The 25,784-nt window shown below is 43.8% G+C and overlaps 1 protein-coding gene across 45 annotated transcripts in view; it reads left to right on the top strand.

The window, feature by feature from the left end:
* The window catches only part of LOC118385229 (leucine-rich repeat transmembrane neuronal protein 4-like), a 143,805-nt gene extending 119,282 nt beyond the window's left edge, over positions 1 to 24,523 (top strand). For 4 of the 45 annotated variants that reach the window (XM_035772194.2, XM_035772193.2, XM_035772191.2 and 1 more), the window contains one exon: positions 17,972 to 24,523. In XM_035772194.2, the coding sequence (XP_035628087.1) occupies positions 17,972 to 18,274 (303 nt within the window). In that variant the 3' untranslated portion in view covers positions 18,275 to 24,523. The remainder of the gene's footprint in view (positions 1 to 17,971) is intronic. The other 41 variants (XR_008139331.1, XR_008139330.1, XR_008139329.1 and 38 more) reach the window with 41 other exon arrangements.
* The last annotated feature ends 1,261 nt before the right edge of the window (positions 24,524 to 25,784 follow it).

The raw sequence follows: 25,784 nt of genomic DNA, 5'->3' as shown, positions 1-25,784 counted from the left end.
AAAGGATTACCTATTTAAGAATGTTGTTCATAGCTCAGCATTCAACACCATATTACCCTCCAAGCTCATCATTAAGCTCGAGGCCCTCGGTGAGAAGCTACCCTGTGCAACTGGGTCCTGGACTTCCTGACAGCTGACCAAAGCTTCAAGTTCCATGGCGTACACATCACTGACAAACGGAAATGGTCCACCTACACAGACAGTGTGGTGAAGAAGGCTGAAGGATGAAGAAATTTGGCTTGGCACCTAAAACCTTCACAAACCTTTACAGATGCACAATTGAGAGCTTCCTGTCGGGCTGTATCCCCCCTGGTTTGGCAACTGCACCCCCCGCAACCGCAGGGCTCTCCAGAGGGTGTTGCGGTCTGCCCAACGCATCATCACTACCGGCCCTCCAGGACACAGCACCCGATGTCACAGAAAGATCAAAAAGATCATCAAGGACAACAACCACCCGAGCCACTGTCTGTTCACCTCGCTATCATTCAGAAGGCGAGGTCAGTACAGGTGCATCAAAGCTGGGCTTGAGAGACTGAAAAACAGCTTCTATCTCAAGGCCATCAAACTGTTAAATAGCCATCACTAGCACATTAGAGGCTGCTGCTCTATATACAGACTTGAAATCACTGGCCACTTTAATAATGGAACACTAGTCACTTTAACTTGTTATATGGCTGCAATCCCACTAACGGGATAAAGTGTCATCAACAACCGCTGAATAGCATATCGCTAATTTCAATAAATATTACTACAAATATTTTTATTCATGAAATCACACGTGCAATATAGGAAAACACAGCTTAGCCTTTTGTTAACCCACCTGTCGAATCAGATTTTGAAATGATGCTTTACAGCGAAAGCAATCCAAGCGTTTGTGTAAGTTTATCGATCGCACGACAAAACATTAAGTACACTTAGCATCAGGAAGCTTGGTCACGAAAATCAGAAAAGCAATCAAATTAATCATTTACTTTTGATCTTCAGATGTTTTCACTGACGAGACTCCCAGTTACACAACAAATGTTCCTTTTGTTCCATAAAGATTATTTTTATATCCAAAATACCTCCGTTAGTTTGTCGCGTTATGTTCAGAAATCCACAGGAAAGAGCGGTCACGACAACGCAGACGAAAATTCCAGATAGTTTCCGTAATGTCCACAGAAACATGTCAAACGCTTTTTTTATAGTCAATCGCTTTTTTATAATCAATCCTCAGGTTGTTTTTAAAATATATAATCGTTAATATATCAACCGCAAATGTCTGTCACAGTAGGAGAGGGAAAAGCAATACCTATCCAAACTCTGTTGCGCAAGCAAAACTCATGTCCACTTGACGCGATGTTATCGTTCTGGCTCATTTTACAAAATAAAAGCCTGAAACTATGTCTGAAGACTGACACCTTGAGGAAGCGACAGGAAAGGGAATCGGGTTCATATCCCTTTAAATCCAGCAACGGGAGGCTATGGAACATAATTCAACATTCAAAATAGAAGCCACTTCCTGTTTAGATTTTCCTCAGGGTTTCGCCTGCAATATCAGTTCTGTGCATTTTACTACACCAGCAATAACATCTGCTGAACACATGTATGTGACAAATAAAATTTGATTTGTATACTTCCTTTTGTCTGGTACTTACCAGCAAAAGCACCCAATGCTTTTACTGTCTAAGAACGGCATGTCTGAAAATGAAGTGAACTCAAAGTTCTGCCCGTCTTTTTAAATAATATTTGTTCGTATTACCTTTGGAGAGAAGAAGAGACAGGGATGGAGAGAGCTATGTTAAAGGTATATATTGGGCTGGTCTTCACCCAGGGCGTCCTGACATGTGTTATTAGTCAGGTCTTTAAAGCCTGGGCCTGGGTACACAGACAGGCACACTCCTTCCCAATATCTTTGATTAAAGTCAGACAGATGCAGCCCAGCATCGAGCCAAGACTGGCCACACAGCGCTTACTTTGGGGTGCGCTCATCACTCAGACACACAGCCAATGGTCCTCCTTGACAGAGCACCACAGGAGACAGCCATTTTAGGCCAAGTGAAAAGTGAAAACTGTAAAGTTTCAATTCACAAAGAACAGCAGAAAAATATGAAAAAGAATGGTATCCCTTTGACACAAAAAGCACCTCACGGTAACATTTTTTTTTATGCATCTTAGTGCATTGCCACAGACACACCTGATACAGAGCGGAGGTTTTAGCTGTTGCTGCTAGTGTTTGCATCAGATTAAGACGGTCAAAAACAGCGTTTTACTCCGATTTTAAAGTATGTGAAAGATGTGTTGACAGCCTTTAGTCAATATAGCATTAGCACGATGAACTATATAGATGACTCACTCTACAAGGTATAGCCCCATGCTGTAGTGATGGGAAGTTCGGGTCTTTTCTCTACTCGTTCAGTCAAAAGAACAAATCTTTCAACTCATTTTGTTCAATTGAGTCAGTAATGCATGCAGGACTCCCTACCAGCGAATGAAGAACAGAGCATTTGAAAGAGTCGTCATGTTTCTAGAATCCTCTAGTTCACGTCATTCACCATAGGGGGCTTATTGAAGCTGTCATTTGCGACTGAGACTTGTGAAAGTGTGCTTTAAACAATGTACATTTGTTGATTGCTAGGCATACAAATACGATTATTTCTTGATACATTTGAAATGAGGTCTAGTTGTGGCCGCAAGCGGACTAGATTGTGAATGACTCTTGGGGGGGTGCATTGCTTGACTACCTTGAGGGTGATAAGCATAATATCATTGCAAACATCAGCTCCCTAAATTATACATTTCTGTTGAGCAGATGGTGTGTATGTTTTGGTTCTACAAAGCTGTGTTATTCATCACATTCAATAATACATTCATTGCAGTCATTCTTGCACCATGCGATCAATTATCAGTTATATACATGTATTTTTCTTTTCTATGCTGCCTGCCTGCAGCATTGTCTATTTTTCTGTGCGCATTTCTGACAGACAGTTGTAGGTCGGAGCACGTCTCTGGGGCCGCTGATCCACAGGAGCGTGTATCAATCCAGCTGTAGGACTAATTGCGGCCAGCGAGTCAAACAAACAACTAAAATGAAGAAGTCACTCAGAAAAATGAATCTTGAAATAATTACACATCACTACCATGCTGACTTCAACTAAATGAAAGCCGTATGAAGTATAGTACCCACAAAGACACTCTGTTGTCTTTTTATGGTCATTCTCTAAGCCCCATCCGCTCCCTTATTCATGAGGGATGCTTGGTGATGACCTTGAATGAGCAAATACGCTAAGCTCTCCTATTGAATAAAAAAAGAAACCATAAAGGAGTTTATGGACAGATTCCCTGATGAATATATCTAAGGTCTTCGACCCCTATGTCATGTCAGTGCAGACAGAGATTTGTCCTTGAACGATGCAGGGAACTGTGGACTGAGAGAGCAGCAGATGAAATGTTACAAAACAATCTCTTATTCCCACTCGGAGTACAGGAAAAGCAAAGGTTTTATATTCCTTAACAGCAGCAAGGTGTGAGACAGCTGGAGCCTGTCAGACTGCGAGAGATGGGTTAGAGTTGTTTGCCATCTTAGACTTACCTTTTATATAGGCAGCTGCAGAAAGTCAGCAGAGAAATCATTAGCACCGGTAATTATGCACTGTGTTGAACGTGTAAGAAAAATACTTAGGCATGCAGCACAGGAAAGAGACTTGGGCAGGCAGTACAGGAGAACTAGTGTTGAGCATTGAGTAACATTTCACGTCCCATTTGCTGTCTGTCTGTAGAACCTCCTCTGGTGTCTGTACAGTGTGAGAGCAGAGTGATAAGCCAACGGTGGGCTGGAGCGTGAAGGGGGCAACGATAAAAAAAAATTGAATTGGGCGTATGAGTGTGCACGCGTGCGTGCGTGCAAACGACGAGCGCGTGTGTGTACGTGTGTGTGTGTGTCTATGGAGAATGGAGTGAGGCAGGGTTATCGGTGGGGTGTCAGAGACCTGTAATCAACACTGCAGTGCATATAAAGGGAGGGGCGGTCATTAAGGAATTAGCAGCAGGGTAGCAGCTTGTTTAGAGAAACATGTGGGTAACACATTCAGGTCTCGATTTTAACAAACTTAACACCATGGTAAATCTAAGGTAGCGCTATAGGTACATCATTGCGGCGCGTGTACAGAGCGAAGCTCGGCATCTACCCAGATTTTGCGAATTAGCTGTAATTTACTCAATAGTTCTTGGTTTATTCACTCAATACAGCCTGACGTACACTTTATATAGCTGACAAGAACTCCTGGATATTGGAACACAATGCACAAAGAGAGTTTTTGACAACTTGCAACTTCCACTGGAGATCGCGAAGACACCCCGGGAGACTGAAACATCGCGGAGAGGAAGTGCCCGGAAGCGGCGTAGAGATCGCAAACAAAGGCGAGGGAAGCGGGTTGGCCTCCGGGCTAGGCAAAAGCTAACCCCACATCATCTTCCACCACCTAGCTTTTTCCTTGCTAACGTCCGGTCACTGATGAACAAAATGGACGAAATACGACTAAGAATCATCTCACAAAAAAGGATTATGGATTGCAGCGGCATGATTTTCACGGAAACGTGTCTAAACAACAGCATACCCGTCAACGCTATTGGGCTAGAGGGGCGCGACGTCTTCAGGGCTGATCGTATGGCAGAGGACTCTGGTAAGACCTGAGGAGGTGGTTTCCGACCCTCGACACATGTGGCAGGGCATCCAAGCCATCACAAGACTACCACCCAAAAAATCCTGCCCCCACAGCCAACGATATCTCCATTGCCGACGAGTTAAACAGGTTCTATACTCGCTTCGATTAGGGACAACAAAGGTCCAGCCATCAAAGCTGAGCTCCCCCCAGACGCCTTCCCCCTCAGACTATCCATCGCAGATGTGTTGCCTGCATTGAGCAGGTCTCTACGTTCCTGCATTAGCAGTTTCTTTCCAGCTACTGTAACCCTGCTGAACTCTGTGGCCCGGCACTAGCCATATCCACCTGCCCACCGCTTAGTACTGCCTCTCAGGGACCGTGTTGTATTACTCTTCACTCTTCATGGTACTACTGGACTCTGTGACACGGCACTAGCCACACCCACCCACCACTTAGTACTGCCTCTCAGGGACCGTGTTGTATTACTCTTCACGGTACTACTGGACTCTGTGACACGGCACTAGCCACACCCACCCACCACTTAGTACTGCCTCTCAGGGACCGTGTTGTATTACTCTTCACTCTTCATGGTACTACTGGACTCTGTGACACGGCACTAGCCACATCCACCCACCACTTAGTACTGCCTCTCAGGGACCGTGTTGTATTACTCTTCACTCTTCATGGTACTACTGGACTCTGTGACACGGCACTAGCCACACCCACCCACCACTTAGTACTGCCTCTCAGGGACCGTGTTGTATTACTCTTCACTCTTCACGGTACTACTGGACTCTGTGACACGGCACTAGCCACACCCACCCACCCACCACTTAGTACTGCCTCTCAGGGACCGTGTTGTATTACTCTTCACTCTTCATGGTACTACTGGACTCTGTGACACGGCACTAGCCACATCCACCCACCACTTAGTACTGCCTCTCAGGGACCGTGTTGTATTACTCTTCACTCTTCATGGTACTACTGGACTCTGTGACACGGCACTAGCCACATCCACCCACCACTTAGTACTGCCTCTCAGGGACCGTGTTGTATTACTCTTCACTCTTCATGGTACTACTGGACTCTGTGACACGGCACTAGCCACATCCACCCACCACTTAGTACTGCCTCTCAGGGACCGTGTTGTATTACTCTTCATTCTTCATGGTACTACTGGACTCTGTGTCCCGGCACTAGCCACATCCACCCACCACTTAGTACTGCCTCTCAGGGACCGTGTTGTATTACTCTTCACGGTACTACTGGACTCTGTGACACGGCACTAGCCACACCCACCCACCACTTAGTACTGCCTCTCAGGGACCGTGTTGAATTACTCTTCACTCTTCATGGTACTACTGGACTCTGTGACACGGCACTAGCCACATCCACCCACCACTTAGTACTGCCTCTCAGGGACCGTGTTGTATTACTCTTCACTCTTCATGGTACTACTGGACTCTGATATTGCTTTGCAAAATCTGATGAAGGACATTATTCAGTTGTACATGTATATGTCTACCTCGGTATCTTCATTGCTGCTTTTCCTGCATTTCAGTTGCGTGCCCCCTTGCACTTTCAATTTGCCTCCACTAAACATTTGTACTTCCCATTTAATAACATACATTGTACTTAATTGTTTCACTTGTACATTTTTTGCACTCTTTTATTTGCACTTCTTTTTAGAAGCTAACTGCATTTCATTGTACTGTACTTGTACTTGTTCAATGACAAAGTTGAATCTAATCTAGGTTCAGGGTTGTGTCAGAAATATTTTTTGTATTTGCACGATCTCAATTATCGGCGCACTTGCTGGGGTTTGTACGGAAGGGTTGGGTTTTGATGAATAAACAAGTTGTTGGTGTCTCCAGGTTTGGCCCCTCACTGGCCAATCAAAATGTTCTCCTTGGCAAAATATGTGATTGCTTCAAGTTGTGTATTTAGGGTCTTATGTATTGCCTTGGAATTAACTCCAATTCCAATGTTAGTCCGTTATAGTTTGTTAAATAGCTTACAGAAACGAAATAACAAAATATAGACCTATCTTTGCTAAATACCGTTAACTTAAACCCATTGTTCAAAGTAATTGCATGGGTTCAATAGCCTTCGCACTGATATAGGGGCTAGCCAAACATTGTCAATAAGCAAGATTACATTAATTATTGATAAGGCCTAAAAAGAGAAATAATAATTCAAACAAATTCTAATCAAAATGAAACTACAAATAGACCATGTCACATTTTTGTTTCGCACATCCATACTTTTCACAGTAGCTGGAAAAAGATCCTATACAAATAGAAAGGGAGAATGTCCACTCACTGTTACACTGCTCCCAAATAGGCCTTTGTTTTATGAACATAATCGGAACCATCTTACAGATCAGATAGCATTCATTCACACATCTCCAGAAGTTGCATTGCCAGCGTGCCACAGATGTTGTCACTTAAAACCAGGAAGGTGAATCATTCTAATCAGGTTGGCTGTAATCAAATTGAACAAAATTGAAAACCGTTTCTTTGAAATGGTTGCAAATGTATTAAAAAAAAAAAAAAAAAAAAAAAGGTATTCAGACCCTTTGCTGTCAGACTTGAAATTGAGCTCAGGTGCATCCTGTTTCCATTGATCATCCTTGACATGTTTTTCAACTTGATTGGATTCCAACTGTGGTAAATTAAATTGATTGGACATGATTTGGAAAGGCACACACCTGTCTATATAAGGTCCCATAGTTGACAGTGCATGTCAGAGCAAAAACAAAGCCATGAGGTTGAAGGAATTGTCCGTAGAGCCCCAAGACAGGATTGTGTCGAGGCACAGATCTGGGGAAGGGTACCAAAAAATGTCTGCAGCATTGAAGGTCGCCAAGAACACAGTGGCCTCCTTCATTCTTAAATGGAAGAAGTTTGGAACCACCAAGACTCTACCTATAGCTGGCCGCCCCACCAAACACTTCAATCAGGGGAGAAGGGCCTTGGTCAGGGAGGTGAATGCCAAGCATCATGTCTGGAGGAAACCTGGCACGATTCCATACGGTGAAGCATGGTGGTGGCAGCATCATGCTGTGGGGATGTTTTTCCGCAGCAGGGAGACTGGTCAGGATCGAGGGAAAGATGAATGGAGAAATGTACAGAGAGATCTTTGATGAAATCCTGCTCCAGAGCGCTAAGGACCTCAGACTGGGGCGACGATTCACCTTCCAACACGACAACGACCCTAAGCACACAGCCAAGACAATGCAGGAGTGGCTTCGGGACAAGTCTCTGAATGTCATTGAGTGGCCCAGCCAGAGCCCGGACTTGAACCCGATCGAACATCTCTGGAGAGACCTGAAAATAGCTGTTCAGTGATTCTCCCCATCCAAACTGACAGATATTGAGAGGATCTGCAGAGAAAAATGGGAGTAACTCCCCAAATACAGGTGCGCCAAGCTTGTAGTGTCATACCCAAAAAGACTCAATGCTGTAAACACTGTCAAAGGTGCTTCAACAAAATTTGAGTAATGGGTGTAAAAACGTATGTAAATGTGATATTTCAGTTTTTTATTTTTACATTTGCAAAAACTTCTGAAAAACGCTTTTTTCTTTGTCATTATGAGGTAATGTGTGTAGATTCAAGAGGGACATTTTTTTGTAAATGTCATTTTAGTATTAGGCTGTAAAAGAATGGGGGAAAATGTCAAGGGGTCTGAATACTTTCTGAATGCGGTTTGATTCCAGCCCACGCACTTCTGGCACAAATAACTTAATGCCCCCCCATTTACTTTATTTAGTTACACATTTAAAATGTGGACAATCTAGCGATAGTTACCCCCGATCTAAATAAGAAATGACCATACCAGACACTCCGTTTTGAAGACAGTTGTATTTAATGGATAACATAAATAGCCAGAATTAGTTTTAATTCATACAAAGTTTTGGGTAAATTGCCACAGTAGATTTGCCATGGTAAACAGGGAAATACTTTATTTCTATGCTTGTCAAATAGATCAATTGTTCACTAAATTGTTACGATGATAATACCAACTAGAGGGCGATCATATCTTGAAAGACTTTGGTTGCAAGCAGGACTAAGGTAACACCAACATAATCTTTTAGGGAGCGGTAAAGGTGACCAATGGTAGGACTTGAGATCAGCTGTGCGGGTGAATTTAGCATTGATGGTTTAATGAGACTCGCTGATGATAATCTAGTGCCAGCAATGACTGCAACAGGCCCCTGTTATCAAATAAAATTTTATTGGTCACGTACACATGGTTAGCAGATGTTAATGCGAGTATAGCGAAATGTTTGCATCTAGTTCCGACCATGCAGTAATATCTAGTAATCTAGTAATCTAACAATTTCACAACAACTACCTTATACACACAAATGTAAAGGAATGAATATGATTATGTACATATAACTACATGAATGAGCGATGGCCGAACGGCATAGGCAAGATGCGGTAGATGGTATAGAGTACAGTATATACATATGAGATGAGTAATGTAGGGTATGTAAACATTATATAAAGTGTCATTGTTTAAAGTGACGAGTGATACATTTATTTAATCCAATGTATCATTATTTATTATTAAAGTGGCTAGAGATTTGAGTCAGTATGTTGGCAGCAGCTACTCAATGTTAGTGATGGCTGTTTAACAGTCTGATGGCCTTGAGATAGAAGCTGTTATTCAGCCTCTCGGTCCCAGCTTTGATGCACCTGTACTGACCTCGCCTTCTGGATGATAGCGGGGTGAACATGCAGTGGCTCGGGTGGTTGTTGTCCTTGATGATGTTATTGGCCTTCCTGTGACATCGGGTGGTATAGGTGTCCTGGAGGGCAGGTAGTTTGCCCCCGGTGATGCGATGGGTAGACCTCACTACCCTCTGGAGAGTCTTGCGGTTGTGGGCTGAGCAGTTGCCGTACCAGGCTGTGATACAGCCCAACAGGATGTTCTCGATTATGCATCTGTAAAGGTTTGAGTGTTTTTGGTGACAAGACAAATTTCTTCAGCCTCCTGAGGTTGAAGGGGCGCTGTTGCGCCTTCTTCACCACGCTGTCTGTGTGGGTGGACCATTTCAGTTTGTCCTTGATGTGTACGCCGAGGAACTTAAAACTTTCCACCTTCTCCACTACTGTCCCGTCAATGTGGAAAGGGGGGTGTTCCCTCTGCTGTTTCCTGAAGTCCACAATCATCTCCATTGATTTGTTGACGTCGAGTGTGAGGATATTTTCGTGACACCACATTCCGAGGACCTTCACCTCCTCCCTGTAGGCCGTCTCATTGTTCTTGGTAATCAAGCCTACCACTGTAGTGTCGTCTGCAAACTTGATGATTGATTTGGAGACGTGCATGGGAACACAGTCATGGGTGAACAGGGAGTACAGGAGAGGTCTGAGAACGCACCCTTGTGGGGCCCCAGAGTTCAGGATCAGCAAGGTGGAGATGTTGTTTCCTATCCTCACCACCTGGGGGTGGCCCGTCAGAATGTCCAGGACCCAGTTGCACAGGGTGGGGTCGAGACCCAGGGTCTCAAGCTTAATGATGAGTTCGGAGGGTACTATGGTGTTAAATGCTGAGCTGTAGTTGATGAACAGCATTCTTGTATAGGTATTCCTCTTGTCCAGATGGGTCAGGGCAGTGTGATTGCATCGTCTGTGGACCTATTGGGGCAGTAAGAAAATTGGAGTGGGGTCTAGGGTTTCAGGTAGGGTGGAGGTGATATGAACCTTGTCAAGTTTCTCAAAACACTTCATGATGACGAAGTGAGTGCTACGGGGCGATAGTCGTTTAGCTCAGTTACCTTAGCTTTCTCTGCATCTGGTAAGACAAGGGGCGGCGGTCCACGTGTTATTTGATTTATATTCCAAGAGGCTACATTCTGTACGCTTCCCAATTAGCCTATCCATTGTCAAAGTTAAAGGTGTGGGAACTGATAATAGGCTACAGATTGTGTTTCCCTGACTGAGTTGATGAGCTGATTTGGGCCATCAGTTGACTGACAGATGTAGGCCTACTGTAAAACAATAAACTTTCCTCAAGTTTGGATGCTCGTCCACGTTTTATAGTTAGGCTATGTATAATCTGTCAATATAGTTACGATCTTTGGTGTGGATGGCCCTTACGGTGGGTAAGATTTCCATTGCTAAATTGTGCGCCGGCTAAAGTAGCATTGGCCTACTGTACTTTCATTTTGATGCCAACATTTGAAGTCATCTTTGTTGTCAGTGTTGGGGAGTAGTGAACTCCATGTAATTAACTACATTTTGCAGTATCTTGGTGGTAGTTTAACTAAAAATCTAATCTAGGTCATTCTAATCTAGGTCATGTTAAAATGGTGCCAGAGAAGAAGGCAGACATTTTACTTGCCCCAAGCCGATTGTTTTTTTTTTTTGTTCGTTTATTTGTGTTGGTTGTAACTTTTTAACTTATTTTGTACATAATATTGCTGTTACCGTCACTTATGACCGAAAATAACTTCTAGACATCAGGACTGCGATTACTCACCACGGATTAGCAGAATCCTTTTTCTCCTTTCAAGGCTCTGACGAGCCCGACGCGAAGGATATACTGCTTCCTCAGGAACAGGACCCAATCCCTGTGATCTGCGCAAAGAGGATTTGTAGGCGATTCTGAGAATTTGTAGGCGATCGAATAAACCCCCTCTTCCCTCCATTCTGCTAGCAGATGTTCAATCTTTAGAGAATAAAATCAACGAGTTACGCGGAAGATTAAACTACCAATGGGACATTAAAAACCGTAAAATCTTATGCTTCACGGAGTCGTGGCTGAACAATGACAATATCAACGTACAGCTGGCTGGTTATACGACTAACCGGCAGGATAGAACAGTGGCATCTGGTAAGACAAGGGGTGGCGGTCTACGTATTTTTGTAAACAACAGTTGGTACATTATATCTAAGGAAGTCTCAAGCTATTGCTCGCCTGAGGTAGAGTATCTCATGATAAGTTGCATACCACACTACCTACAGAGAGTTTTCATCTATTCTTTGTAACTGTTTACATAACACCACAGTCAGAGGCTGGCACTAAGACAGCATTGAATGAGCTGTATTCCGCCATAAGCAAACAAGAAAATGCTCACCCAGTGGTGACGGTCCGAGTAGCTGTTGACTTTAATGCAGGGAAATGTATAACCGTTTAACCAAATTTCTATCAGCATGTTAAATGTGCAACCAGAGGAAAAAGTACTCTGGACCACCTATACTCCACACACAGAGATGCATACAAAGCTCTCCCTCGCCCTCCATTTGTCAAATCTGACCTATCCTCCTGATTCCTGCTTACAAGCAAAAATTAAAGCAGGAAGCACCAGTGACTATATCAATAAAAAAGTGGTCAGAGAAAGCAGAAGCTAATCTACAGGACTGTTTTGCTAGCACAGACTGGAATATGTTCCGGGATTCCTCCAATGGAATTGAGGAGTACACCACATCAGTCATTGGCTTCATCAGTAAGTGCATCAATGACGTCGTCCCCACAGTGACCATACCCCAACCAGAATCCATGGATTACAGGCAGCATCCGCACTGGGCTAAACGGTAGAGCTGCCGCTTTCAAGGAGTGGGACTTATAAGCTTATAAGAAATACCGCTATGCCCTCCGACGAACCCTCAAACAGGCAAAGCATCAATACAGGACTAAGATCGAATCACACTACACCGGCTCTGACGGATGTGGCAGGGCTTGGAAACCATTACAGACTATAAAGGGAAGCACAGCCGAGAGCTGCCCAGTGACAGCCTACCAGATGAGCAAAACTAGTTCTGTACTCTTTGAGGCAAATAACACTGAAACATGCATGGGAGCACCAGCTGTTTCGGGAGACTGTGTGATCACTCTCCGCACCCGATGTGAGTAAGACCTTTAAACTGGTCAACATTCACAAGGCCGCAGGGCCAGACGGATTACCAGGACGTGTACTGCGAGCATGCGCTGATCAACTGGTATGTGTCTTCACTTACATTTTCAACCTCTCACTGTCCGAGTCTATAATACCAACATGTTTTATGCAGACCACCATAGTTCCTGTTCCCAAGAACACCAAGGTAACCTGCCTAAATGACTACTGACCCATAGCACTCACGTCTGTAGCCATGAAGTGCTTTGAAAGGCTGGTCATGGCTCACTTCAACACCATCCTTCCAGAAACCCTAGATGCACTCCAATTTGCATACCACCCCAACAGATCCACAGATCATGCCATCTCTATTGCATTCCACACTGCCCTTTCCCACCTGGACAAAAGGAACACCTATGTGAGAATGCTATTCATTGACTATAGCTTAGCTTTCAACACCATAGTGCCCTCAAAGTTCATCACTAAGCTAAGGACCTTGGGACTAAACACCTTCCTCTGCAATTGGATCCTGGACTTCCTGACAGGCCATCACCAGATGGTAAGGGTAGGTAACTAAACATCCACCACGCTGATCCTCGACACGGGGGCCCCTCAGGGGTGCGTGCTCAGTCCCTTCCTTTACTTCCTATTCACTCATGTCTACACGACTCCAACACCATCATTAAATTTGCCGTTGACACAAAAGCCTGATCACCGACAACGCAAGACAGTCTATAGGGAGGAAGTCCGAGACCAGGCCGCCTGGTGCCAGGACGATAACCTCTCCCTTAACATGATCAAGACAAAGCAGATAATTATGGACTACAGGAAAAAGAGGACCGAGCTGCAGTGGAGCAGGTTGAGCGCTTCAAGTTCCTTGGTGTCCACATCACCAACAAACTAACATTGTCCAAGCACACCAAGACAGTTGTGAAGAGGGAACGACAAAACCTATTCCCCCTCAGGAGACTGAAAGGATTTGGCATGGGTCCTCAGATCCTCAAAAGTTTCTACAGCTGCACCAACGAGAGTATCCTGACTGGTTAATCACTGCCTGGTATGGCAACTGCTCAGCCTCCGACTGCAAGGTACTAAAGAGGGTAATGCAAATGGCTCAGCACATCTTTGGGGCCAAGCTTCCTGCCATCCAGGACCTCTTTACCAGGCGGTGTCAGAAGAAGGCCCTAAAAATTGTCAAACACTCTAACCATCCTAGTCATAGACTGTTCTCTCTGCTACCGCACAGCAATAGGTACCAGAGCACCAAGTCTAGGTCCAAGAGGCAGCTTCTACCCCCAAGCCATAAGACTCCTGAATATCTAGTCAAATGGCTACCCAGACTATTTGCCGTGCCTCCCCCCCACCCCCTCTTTATACCACTTCTACTCTCTGTTGTCGTCTATGCATAATCACTTTAATAACTCTACATACTACCTCAGCTAACCGGTGCCACCGCACATTGACTCTGTATCGGCAACCACCTGTATATAGTCTTGTTATTGTTATTTTACTGCTGCTCTTTAATTACTTGTTACTTTTATCTCTTATTCTTATCCATATTTTAAAATGTTTTATTAACTGCATTGTTGGTTAGGGGCTTGTTAGTCAGCAGTTCACTGTAAGGTCTACACCTGTTTTATTAACTGCACTGTTGGTTAGGGGCTTGTTAGTAAGCAGTTCACTGTAAGGTCTATACCTGTTTTATTCAGCGCATGTAACTAATACAATTGTATTTGATTTTCAGTAGTTAATTACTTTCATGCCATGTCACAGTGTAGCTAACTATTAGAACTACTCTACACACTACTTTTTGTGCAAAATTTTTTATAAAATATGGGCGAAGAAGGCAAGAATTTCCTTTTATTATTATTATTTTTTTTTTTACAAAAGACCTCCCTAATTCTCACTTGATACATTATTTGTGTGTTTAATAGGCTAAATTACACATTATGTTACCATATGATGCCAATGTGATGTCTTGCAATTTGTAGTCTACAACATTTCAGATTTACATATGATATTTTTTCACGCAGTAGTTTGGATGATTTACAAAATGTACAAAAACCCCAACAAATATGTTAATTGATTACAATAATTCACATGAGACATGCTGTAGCCTGTACGTAGCCTACAGAGGCGACTTTAACTGGTGCCTAAGGTAAAACTTGGGACGGCAGGTAGGCTAGTGGTTAGAGCGTTGGGCCAGTAATTGAAACTTTGCTTGATCGCATCCCTGAGCTGACAAGGTAAAAAATATATAATTCTGCCCCTGAACAAGGCAGTTAGAACCCACTGTTCCTAGGCCGTCATTGTAAATAAGAATTAGTTCTTAACTGACTTGCCTAGTTAAATAAAGGTTAAATAAATAATGCAGGTAATGTACTGCATTGTATACAAACACTACTTTTAGCTGCCCCCTGACAGAGATTCTAAATATTTTTCAGATATTCAAATCCTCCGGCGGCAGGATTATTTCCGGGTCAAATTAAGATGGGACATGGTTCACGTTCCTCTGGGGCCATGCTTTGTTTTTGTAAATCTGATGTGAATTTGGCTAAACTCCCCCTCAGACAGTTCTGTGTGTTGTCTCTGGGCTGATTGCTTGTCTGGTGGGCTCCATGTGAAGGATGCCCCCAGTTCAACATCTGTGCCCGACTACGCATGCACGCTAGGAAAGGACAACATTCAATATGAAGACTCACGGACAAACAAATTGAAACACACATGGCAGTATAAGTACTCTACCAAAACAGTTCTCTGGGACACAATGCTTAACTATTTCCATGACAAGTGAATACCATTGCATTAAATATAGAAATCCTGTTTAAATACATTATGGTAATGTCTTCTGTTTATTTTCAGCAGTTGTAAATGACAGTGTGTTTCTGTTCTCCACAGCACAGAGTATACGAGGCCCTAATGCCTCTCACCTCCTGCTTCCTGAGAGACTAACTGGAAACATAAGGTCACATTGCACATGTATGAGTGTGGGTATGCTCTCCTCCTCTCCTCTTTGCTACACTATCCTAGTGCCCAGACAGACCGACGAGGCAGAGCTGAGAGACTAACTGGAAACATAAGGTCACATTGCACATGTATGAGTGTGGGTATGCTCTCCTCCTCTCCTCTTTGCTACAGTATCCTAGTGCCCAGACAGACCGACGAGGCAGAGCTGAGAGACTAACTGACGTTTTTTTGTCAAAGTGGTCCAAGTTTCCTAAAGCCAAGGGGAAACATTTCCCAGAAAAGAAACACCACGTCCCAGCTGCAGAGAAACTCAGTAAAACTGCATTTTATGGAGTGTGTGTGACTGGGGATTTATTGCGTGGGGCACTGGCGGCTCCTCATAGCTATATCTCTGTGGGATTATGTACAGGGTAAGAACATAATGTTGCTACAGTGAAAATATATTTCTGACAAATCTTGAATATCAATTAATGGGGATTTTTTTTTACCTCCTTAGAGACCGACAAAAATAACAATGTAAGCCTATTAATCTGGTTCATCACACCAAATGTATCAGTCTGAGATTTACACCTAATTCTATTAAAATCCACCTCTCCGAGGAGACAATTCAATCACAAAACACTGAGGCCAGAGACTACTGTGGATATGCTGCTAGACCGCCAGGTGTGTGTTAACATGTCCTCTCTCTCACACACACACACACACACACACACACACACACACACACACACACACACACACACGGGCCAGATTAATGCCCCAGCACTAGGACAGAATCCGCTGAAACGGTTAGGAGTTAATATCCGTTAATTAATTCGTAGGACCTGGGCAAGCAGGGAGCTGTGGGTAGCAGAGGGGTCAGGGGGAAGGGTGGGGGGCTCAACAGAGAGGGAGGGGAGTAATCCGCTGAGTGCCCATAATGTAATGAATACAGGTCTAGCTTAATGGAGTCCATTTGAGAGAGAGAGAGGGGGGGGGGGGTCTATTATAAGGGAGAGAGACACATTTGTGAAAAGAGGTCTGATATTTGCAATGTGACCTCAAAGAGTATCTTTATCATACTTTTTCCGTGTTTGTTTGTTAGCTGTATTTATTGACATAGCCCAATATGTTCCCAGTCAGGTTAGTGTATTGCTGTAAAGTATTGATACTTTACAGCCTAGCCAGGAATGGGAACCCATAACACCTCACTCCTTAGCAACCATATTAACTTAGCTCAGCGGGACAATATTTTATGTACTGTATGTTCTCTTTAACCTTCCTCAAGGTTACATATAGATTGTTCTTCTAGACATAGGGGTTATTTCGCTTGTGGCAAGTCTTCTGTCTGAACGACTGATCTTACTCCACTGACTGGGTCCATGAATTCTACTCTTACATAGACCTTGAATCTCGGGTACCCAAAGTGGAGCCTTGTTTCGTTTTTGCTCTGTCAGCCAACAGACTATAGCCTATAGGAGGGCTGAATTGATGAGCCGTGCCCAGTTCCCATCATCCACCCAGACAGCACCCTTGTCATTATTTATCTCTCCGTTTTCTTTCTTGGTCTCCTATTTGTTGTTTGTTTTTGTGTTATCTTGAGCGGCATTGTAAGATCTGATTGTCTGTCAACCCTGTCAAGCACTTCATCCCCGACGACTGCCATCTCTCCCCACTTTTTTTTCTGGGCCCCTTTCAACCTTCGCTAATTGGTCTTTGTTCAGGCAATGAACTCAGGCAGTGAGTTGGGGAAAACGCCTGGAAGTCACTCATCTGTTTGTTTGGAAAAGCGGTGTGTGTGTGTGTGTGTGTGTGTGTGTGTGTGTGTGTGTGTGTGTGTGTGTGTGTGTGTGTGTGTGTGTGTGGGAGATTTAGTCTCATCGTGGTTGTCTAGACTCTATGGAACTCTGCTTAAGTTTACACTGATCCTCCCTTTATGCTAGTATATGGACACATTTATATACGTGCACGGCTGCACGCCTATTTGAACATGTGAATGAGCATGTTGTAGTGCATTGTGCCATTTTGAGTGTGTATTATGAGTCACTGGCAAGTGGAGTTCACACTGTATGACCAGACAGGCGTACGCTCACGTTGAGTAAAAATATCTCTGTTGTCTTACTGCATACATATCCATGAACCATATCCATGAACCTGGCACTGAGATGACAGCCCAGTGGTCATGGTTGGATTAGTGGGTACATTTTAACATCACATTTAGGCAGTTGATACACATTGCTGTTGTTTTTCTGACAAAATAATCACTGTTTGACAAAAACATTTGTTTTAATTGCAGATATTATTTTAATTATTGATGATTATTTGTTCCCATCTGCTAGTTGGTATCTAGAGGGCTTATCAGAGCAATCAACAGATTGAGATTGACATCTCTAATGTATATTTCTCTGTTTTTTTTCTCCCCCTCTCCCTCTCCCTCTCCCACCTACATATACATTTCCTTAATTACTCACACATTCTCTCTCCCTCTGCCACTCTCATTCCCTGTCACCCTCCATCCCTCCCTGCTCTTCACAGGTCCCGCACCAGATGGGCACGCTGGCGTATTACCGGTACGAGCAGCCTATCGTGGACTACTGCCAGGCCCATCAGCCCCTGCGGCTCAACATGGGCTATGAGGGTCCCCCGCAGGGCCTGGAGGAGCTGGGGCCACGTGAGAGAACCACCATACAGACTGTATCGCTGCCCTCTGTGCCCTCTGCTGCCACAGTCGGGGCCGGGCCCCGCTCACCGCCCTCTATCCTCAGAGCCCCGTCCCAGGTCCCCGGTGGTTCCTTCCCTCCCCCAGAACGCACCACCACGCTCACCTTTGGACGCTAACAACTGGAGCGAGAGTCTGTCGTTTGAGGTGGGGGGGATGCCACAGATCCACCATGACTCTTGAATAGAGGGCAAGGGAGCAGGGGGGTTCTGTGGGGCCTTTTTCGGCACATTGGCACGGGATGGCCACAAGGGGGCAGAGGTAAAAAGAGGAGAACAAAAATGATCAATTTAAAAACATGGCTAGAGGCAACTGGAATGTGACCATTATGACGGCTGATGCATCCTGGGAGTTCTGCTATTATCTCTTTTTCTTTTTCCAAACACTTCAAAGTGGACCTGCTGCTCCCCTCTTGGCTCCTGGGAAATAGAAACGTGATGCAACGTGCATGACACGTTAAAGCATCCATTTGGTTATAGCTCTGGCCAATGTGGCGACAATGCTGTATGGTGCCTGTTCCAAGGAATGGATCATGGCGGTTCTCTCATGTTGTGTTTCGGAGTGAGAAAGGAATGTGCAATAAACTATGTGTCTGGAGGACAAGAAGGAAGGAGAGCAACGTCATGAAACAAAATCATGTTTACCAGAACTCAAAGGCTCGCTCTTTTTCCCATTCAAATTGCCAGTCACAATGCCATGGAAATCATCATTTCATTCCAATGAGTATAATTCTCAAAAAAGAAGAATGTTGTTGCGAGAGAACAAGTAGATCATTGTGTTGTTTCCATTCTGTGTTGTCAGTATGTTCAACGATGGAGGTCAAAGGTCTGAGTTTTATTCATGTGCTCATGTCGTACCAAAGATGTATTATTTTTATGTACAATAATAGCATTTGTTTTCTTTATGCTTTTTGTTTCTGAAAACATAACTGGTACACATTAAATACATGCATTAGATGGTTTACCTTTTTATAAATGTACAACCAAACCACATAATAGTCTACAGAGGCTGCCAAGTCATGTGTCTGTAAATGGATGAGAGAGCCTACTCAGTTATCATTACAAAAATACAATTTGATGGAGTCCGATAGAAAATGTAGGAAGCATGTGCAATGGGGTGTCAAGATTTGGCAGCTGGCTCGAGTTGGCCCACCAGATTATACTATCTATGGTCTGACTAATTCATGAGATGTATATCTATTTCATTAAATACTTTTTAAATGGAATTGCTGGATGTGAAGTGTTTGGGCAGAATTAAAGGTATTTTACATGCTGATGCTTTTGTAATGCCCAATTTGATCAAATTGGGCAAAGCAATGAACAAGGAGGTATGTAGGTCCTTCGAGTGGGCCAACTAAAGGTTGAATCTCTTACCATCTGTAAAGGCCGAACTAACCATTTTATATATTTCATTTCTAAAAACAATGCTTGATTTTCCTGTAACTGGCCTGTCTGTGAGGTGAGCGGCAGTTATGCTGGTGGATTGGTGATGCACTGCTCCTGTGCTGCCCTCTCCTCTCTACGCCCTTAGAAACACAGCAGACAAAGAGCCCTGTGCCTCACGGAGGCTTGTTGGGCTGACTGACTGGCACGTTGGTGCGTCTGACATCCAGAAAAACTCACTGACTGTGGTGGACTACCACTGGGGATGGATATTGCCTGTTAATAACACAGCCCTTTGCCAGTAAGTGTGCCTGACTGTGTTTGAACTCCAACCAGATGAATGTGGACACTGTCTCTGTTACCCATGAGCACTATTGGACATCCTTTACCGTCAATTGATGGAGTTGAAGATGGACTGGATCCTTGGTTGTGGTGGCTTTTCAATGGAGATTCCCCACCCCTCACTCCCCATGTCCAAATCAAACACACACACACTGCGGTCCTTTTTTATCTGTCAAGTTCAACACCCTGAGGTCTGTATAATGGAGGAGGGAGCTCATCAAGCCACCTATGTGTATGGATGGCTCCCCATGAAGGAGAAAGCCTGAGAGGGCAAAGAGAAGGGAGGGCCAGGAGACCGCCGGCCTGGGGGGGGTGTGCTTTTTTTTGTATGTTTCTTGATCGGAAGCAAAAGTGTACATTTTTGAGATGATCAATGATGTCAAGCAATTCTATAAAAAGACTACATAAAAAGGACAAATCCTTCGGGACTTATTTATCTTGTAAATAGAGAATCTTTAAAAAGGAAAAAGTTACGTATTTTGCTTCTTCTGAAACACAAACTGCTTGTGGCCAGAAGAGGAGCCTTATCCACGAGCCGGAGTGAGGGAGGGAGTCTGTCCAGAAGATGGCTTTCGGAGGGAGATGATGATTCCCACCATATCCTCTCCTCTCCTTGTTTTAATTATACATATTTTTCTACCTGCTCCCACCTCCCTCCAGCAGGTCACTATTCCTGCAAACATTGTCCATCACGGAGGTTTTTACTAATGTCTTAAAGTCACACCCCTACCAGAACCACACATGATAAGGAATTTGGGAGCAAAATCATTAAGATTTGAAGTGTCAAAGGTACAAAGAGATAGTATATTATTCAATTCTGGCCTGTAGTAGAGTATTTCAAATAAATCAAATAAATAGAATTTTATTGGTCACATGCACTCCCCCAAAAAAGTATTGTTCACATTACAGTGAAATGCTTAGGAGCCTATTCCCAATAGTGCGGAATTTTAAAGTAAAACAAATATTTGCTAAATAAAAGAAGGAAATGGTAACACAATAAAAACAATAATGAGACTATACGGACTAACAGTACAGAGTCAATGTGCAGGGGTACAGGGTAGTTGAGGTAATAATGAGACTATAAGGACTACCAGTACCGAGTCAATGTGCAGAGGTACAGGGTAGTTGAGGTAATAATGAGACTATAAGGACTACCAGTACCGAGTCAATGTGCAGGGGTACAGGGTAGTTGAGGTAATAATGAGACTATAAGGACTACCAGTACCGAGTCAATGTGCAGAGGTACAGGGTAGTTGAGGTAATAATGAGACTATAAGGACTACCAGTACCGAGTCAATGGGCAGGGGTACAGGGTAGTTGAGTTAATAATGAGACTATAAGGACTACCAGTACCGAGTCAATGTGCAGGGGTACAGGGTAGTTGAGGTAATAATGAGACTATAAGGACTACCAGTACCGAGTCAATGTGCAGGGGTACAGGGTAGTTGAGGTAATAATGAGACTATAAGGACTAACAGTACCGAGTCAATGTGCAGGGGTACAAGGTAGTTGAGGTAATAATGAGACTATAAGGACTACCAGTACCGAGTCAATGTGCAGGGGTACAGGGTAGTTGAGGTAATAATGAGACTATAAGGACTACCAGTACCGAGTCAATGGGCAGGGGTACAGGGTAGTTGAGGTAATAATGAGACTATAAGGACTACCAGTACCGAGTCAATGTGCAGGGGTACAGGGTAGTTGAGGTAATAATGAGACTATAAGGACTACCAGTACCGAGTCAATGTGCAGGGGTACAGGGTAGTTGAGGTAATAATGAGACTATAAGGACTACCAGTACCGAGTCAATGTGCAGGGGTACAGGGTAGTTGAGGTAATAATGAGACTATAAGGACTACCAGTACCGAGTCAATGGGCAGAGGTACAGGGTAGTTGAGGTAATACAGTATGGACATGTGGGTAGGAGTAAAAGTGACTAGGCAATCAGGATATATAATAAACAGAGTAGCAGCTGTTCAGGCCGCTGTTACTATTATTATTATTTTTATCAACCCATGTTCTCGTGTATGACTCGTTTTCAGTATGCTTGAGATACAGTATGTTATTTCTACTAAAGCCGTGATAACTTCATTTCATTGAATAATTGACCAACCCCCGAGCAAAAACACACCGATAATGCTCTGATAATTATATCATGCTGCCCCACATATTACATACAAAACTGTTGGTTTACTCGAAATGGTTTCTGACTACAGTGCTGGTTTTAGTTGACCTTGTAATAAATGTTGTGCCAATGTCTTCACAAATGGGACATCCCACTCTCAGTTCTAGCAATGTCTTGTCTTGCCTCGCTCTTTAAACCTCCCCTGCGCCCTGCCATCTCCTGGCCTGGATATCATGTCTGCCTTTGGTGACCCTTTTTTATGATGTTCTGTCTCTGTCCGCATGCTGACGATTGGGCAAAAACCACGTCAAAATATAAGGGTGTGCACTGAACGAGAAACAGATAGTATAGAGCTAGACTATTTCCTGTCGGACATGCCCTAGAACCACAAGCATGTGTTTCCACACGCTGGCTACTTTGGTGTCTCTCAAGCAAGCTGTTCACTGACCCCTCTGTAGCCCATCCTCTCCAGAGTAGATGTCTCCCGCCCCATGGGCCCTCCAGTCTCCCATGCTGTCTTTATGCACGTTGCAGAAAGAGATGCTTGTGTTGGACGAGGCTATACTCCAGAGAGAGGCTTCCATCTTCTATTATGGTAAAACATTTCCAGACTAATTAGCATTATTTAGTTTCTTCATTAATACGTTTCCTTGAGCAGGAATCACTCAACAGCAGTCCAACAACGATCAAAACAATATGTAATTGGACGTTTAAATGGAGCCATGGTGACCACAATTAAATTAGCGGCTAATAAGTCATTGGTTTACCATGATCTACATCCCTGATAAGGCCATTGGAATAAAGGGACCCTGCTGTCTTCCATGAACAAGTCTTTTGTCCCATTTTTATAATGTTGTACTGTACGGGGCTTTCAGCACAGGGGATGCATACAACAGCAAGTTTAAGCTGAAATTCAGGAACGTCTGTGCTAGCCCAGAAACGCCGACAGGCTTTGTTTTTTTCCTCGGCCCTGTTTGTTTTGGGATCTGTTCCCCCCTCTACCCCAATCCTCTGAGTTTGGGATCAAATCCCTTTTGGGAACAGATTTAGCTGAAGGGAGGGTGAATGAAGGTCTGAAGTATTGCAAGAAAGCCTTTCATATTTCCGTGTCTATGCTCAGAGGAATGGCTAAATGCAAATCTCTAGGGGAAAGAGAGATGAGGCAAGAGAGATGGGGGGCGGAGGGGGAAAGAGAAATCGAGAAAATGGCAAACAAATAACAGAAATGAAGAAAAGGGGTAAGAACAAGAGAATTGTATTGTATTTGCTTAAAACAAAGGTTTTGCATCCCATGCACACCAAGGGATGCTATCCTAACACCTTGGTACACATGTACAGTACCTCATTAACACATTGAATGGGGCACACAGACACCTGCGTCCTCCTAAATCTCCCAAATCCTACTTCCACACCCTGGCTGTATGCAGTCTGATCACACCTAATGCACATGGCTGAGGATGCAGGAGGGCATAGTGAGTGAACACATCATCGTGAACTGCATCCCCCCCACAGGGTGTAACATCTGCTGCTGATGAATCGTGGCTTTTGTTGTCTAGGCTCTGTCACTGCTGGTGCACACCTAGTTTATGCTGTCTCAAACCTGGCCCTTACATCTCACCACGGCTCTGGACTCTGCAGCGCCTCACCTCCCTGCCATCAACACAACACATTTCTCCTTCCAGTTCACCTGAAGCCAAGGGCAGAGATAAATACGTTTGACAAATTAATTCCCAGCCAGATGTGGCTTTGCGTCATCTTCTCATCTTCTCTATTCCCTCCTGATCTGAGGCAGTATACAGTTACAGTATAGAGCCCCTATAGGGCCTCTGTAGGGCCCAGAGCATGTGGAGACCTGAGGCATACAGGACAGTAGGAGAAGCTCTAACATCATTAGCTGGAGGTTTTTGCCCTTTGGCATAAGCAATGGTTACAAACCAGGGTCAAGACAATAGGGGTTCTAAGCATAACCATTAACCTCTGTCAGAGATATAAACTATTCCGGGTCTAACAAAGCATGTTTAAACCACTAATTGGATTTATGTGAACAGAATAAGAAAAGGAACACTAATTTCATATAGAATCAATTTTGCTGCAAGAGGCGATGTAGAGATGTGAACATGCAGTAAAACTGACAGAAAGCAATATTATCATATTCTTTAAGAATTCCTTATTTGCTCCAAGCTTCTCCACATTCTCCCCTCCCACCAATATACCACTTGTTCTTTCCCATGATATTTCCATGTGAATTTCTGCTTTTCCCTCATCTATCTCCTACTGACGGCATTGACTTCTGTGGGATGTAAATATGAGCTGCATTGTTTATTCTGTAGTTGGTTTGTTGTCGTTTTGGTTTTAATTCTTATTTTCTGTGCTCAGACCTAAAGCGGTGTTGTGGAAACCTGGTCCAAACGCAAAATATGGCTTCTCTTTGAGTATATTATTGTCAGAAAATGTTTTGTAAAAATTTTGATGACGAAATCAAAAATAAAGAAATTTAAAGGTTAATATTTGTGATGCCATGTTCCTCTGTGTTGTTATTGTTGTGTAACCTCAAATCATATAACCAACCACTGTCTCAATACCATGTTCTATAGAGTAGAAGGTTTACATACACCTCAGCCAAATTCATTTAAACTCAGTTTTTCACAATTCCTGACATTTTTTTTTAATCCATTATTTTATCAAGTAAGTTGACTGAGAACACATTCTCATTTACAGCAACAACCTGGGGAATAGTTGCAGGGGAGAGGAATGAGCCGATTGTAAACTGGGGATTATTAAGTGACTATGATGGTTACAGGGCCAGATTGGGAATTTAGCCAGGCCACCAGGGTTAACAACTCTACTCTTACAATAAGTGCCATGGGATCTTCAATGACCTCAGAAAGTCAGGACACCTGTTTAACGTCCCATCCGAAAGACAGCACCATATACAGGGCAGTGTCCCCAATCACTGCCCTGGGGCACTGGGATATTTTTTAGACCAGAGGAAAGAGTGCCTCCTACTGGCCCTCCAACACCACTTCCAGCAGCATCTGGTCTCCCATCGAGGGACTGACCAGGACCAACCCTGCGTAACTTCAGAAGCAAGCCAGCAGTGGTATGCAGGGTGGTATGCCGCTGGCTCATATGCTGCTGGCTCATTCAATCCTAGTAAAGGTTACCTGTCTTAGGTCAGTTAAGATCACCACTTTATTTTAAGAATGTGAAATGTCAGAATAATAATAATAATAGAGAGAATGATTTATTTGAACCTTCATCACATTCCCAGTGGGTCAGAAGTTTACATACACTCAATTTGTATTTTGTAGAGTTGTGTTTATATTGTTTAACTTGGGTCAAGAGTTTCGGGTAGCCTTCCACAAGCTTCCCACAATAAATTGGGTGAATTTTGGCCCATTCCTCCTGACAGAGCTGGTGTAACTGAGTCAGGTTTGTAGGCCTCGTTGCTCGCACACGCTTTTTCAGTTCTGCCCACAAATCTTCAATCGGATTGAGCTCAGGGCTTTGTGATGGCCACTCCAATACCTTGACTTTGTAGTCCTTAAGCCATTTTGCCACAACTTTGGAAGTATGCTTCGGGTCATTGTCCATTTGGAAGACCCATTTGTGACCAAGCTTTAACTGATGTCTTGAGATGTTGCTTCAAAATACCCACATCATTTTCCTGTCTCATTATGCCATCTATTTTGTGAAGTGCACCAGTCCCTCCTTCAGCAAAGCACCCCCACAACATGATGCTGCCACCCGCGTGCTTCCTGGTTGGGATGGTGTTCTTTG

This window comes from Oncorhynchus keta, chromosome 6, assembly GCF_023373465.1.
Source record: "Oncorhynchus keta strain PuntledgeMale-10-30-2019 chromosome 6, Oket_V2, whole genome shotgun sequence".
NCBI classification, from domain to species: Eukaryota; Metazoa; Chordata; class Actinopteri; order Salmoniformes; family Salmonidae; genus Oncorhynchus; species Oncorhynchus keta.
The sequence above is the reverse complement of the archived record's forward strand: the minus strand, read 5'-3'. Positions and strand labels throughout refer to the sequence as shown.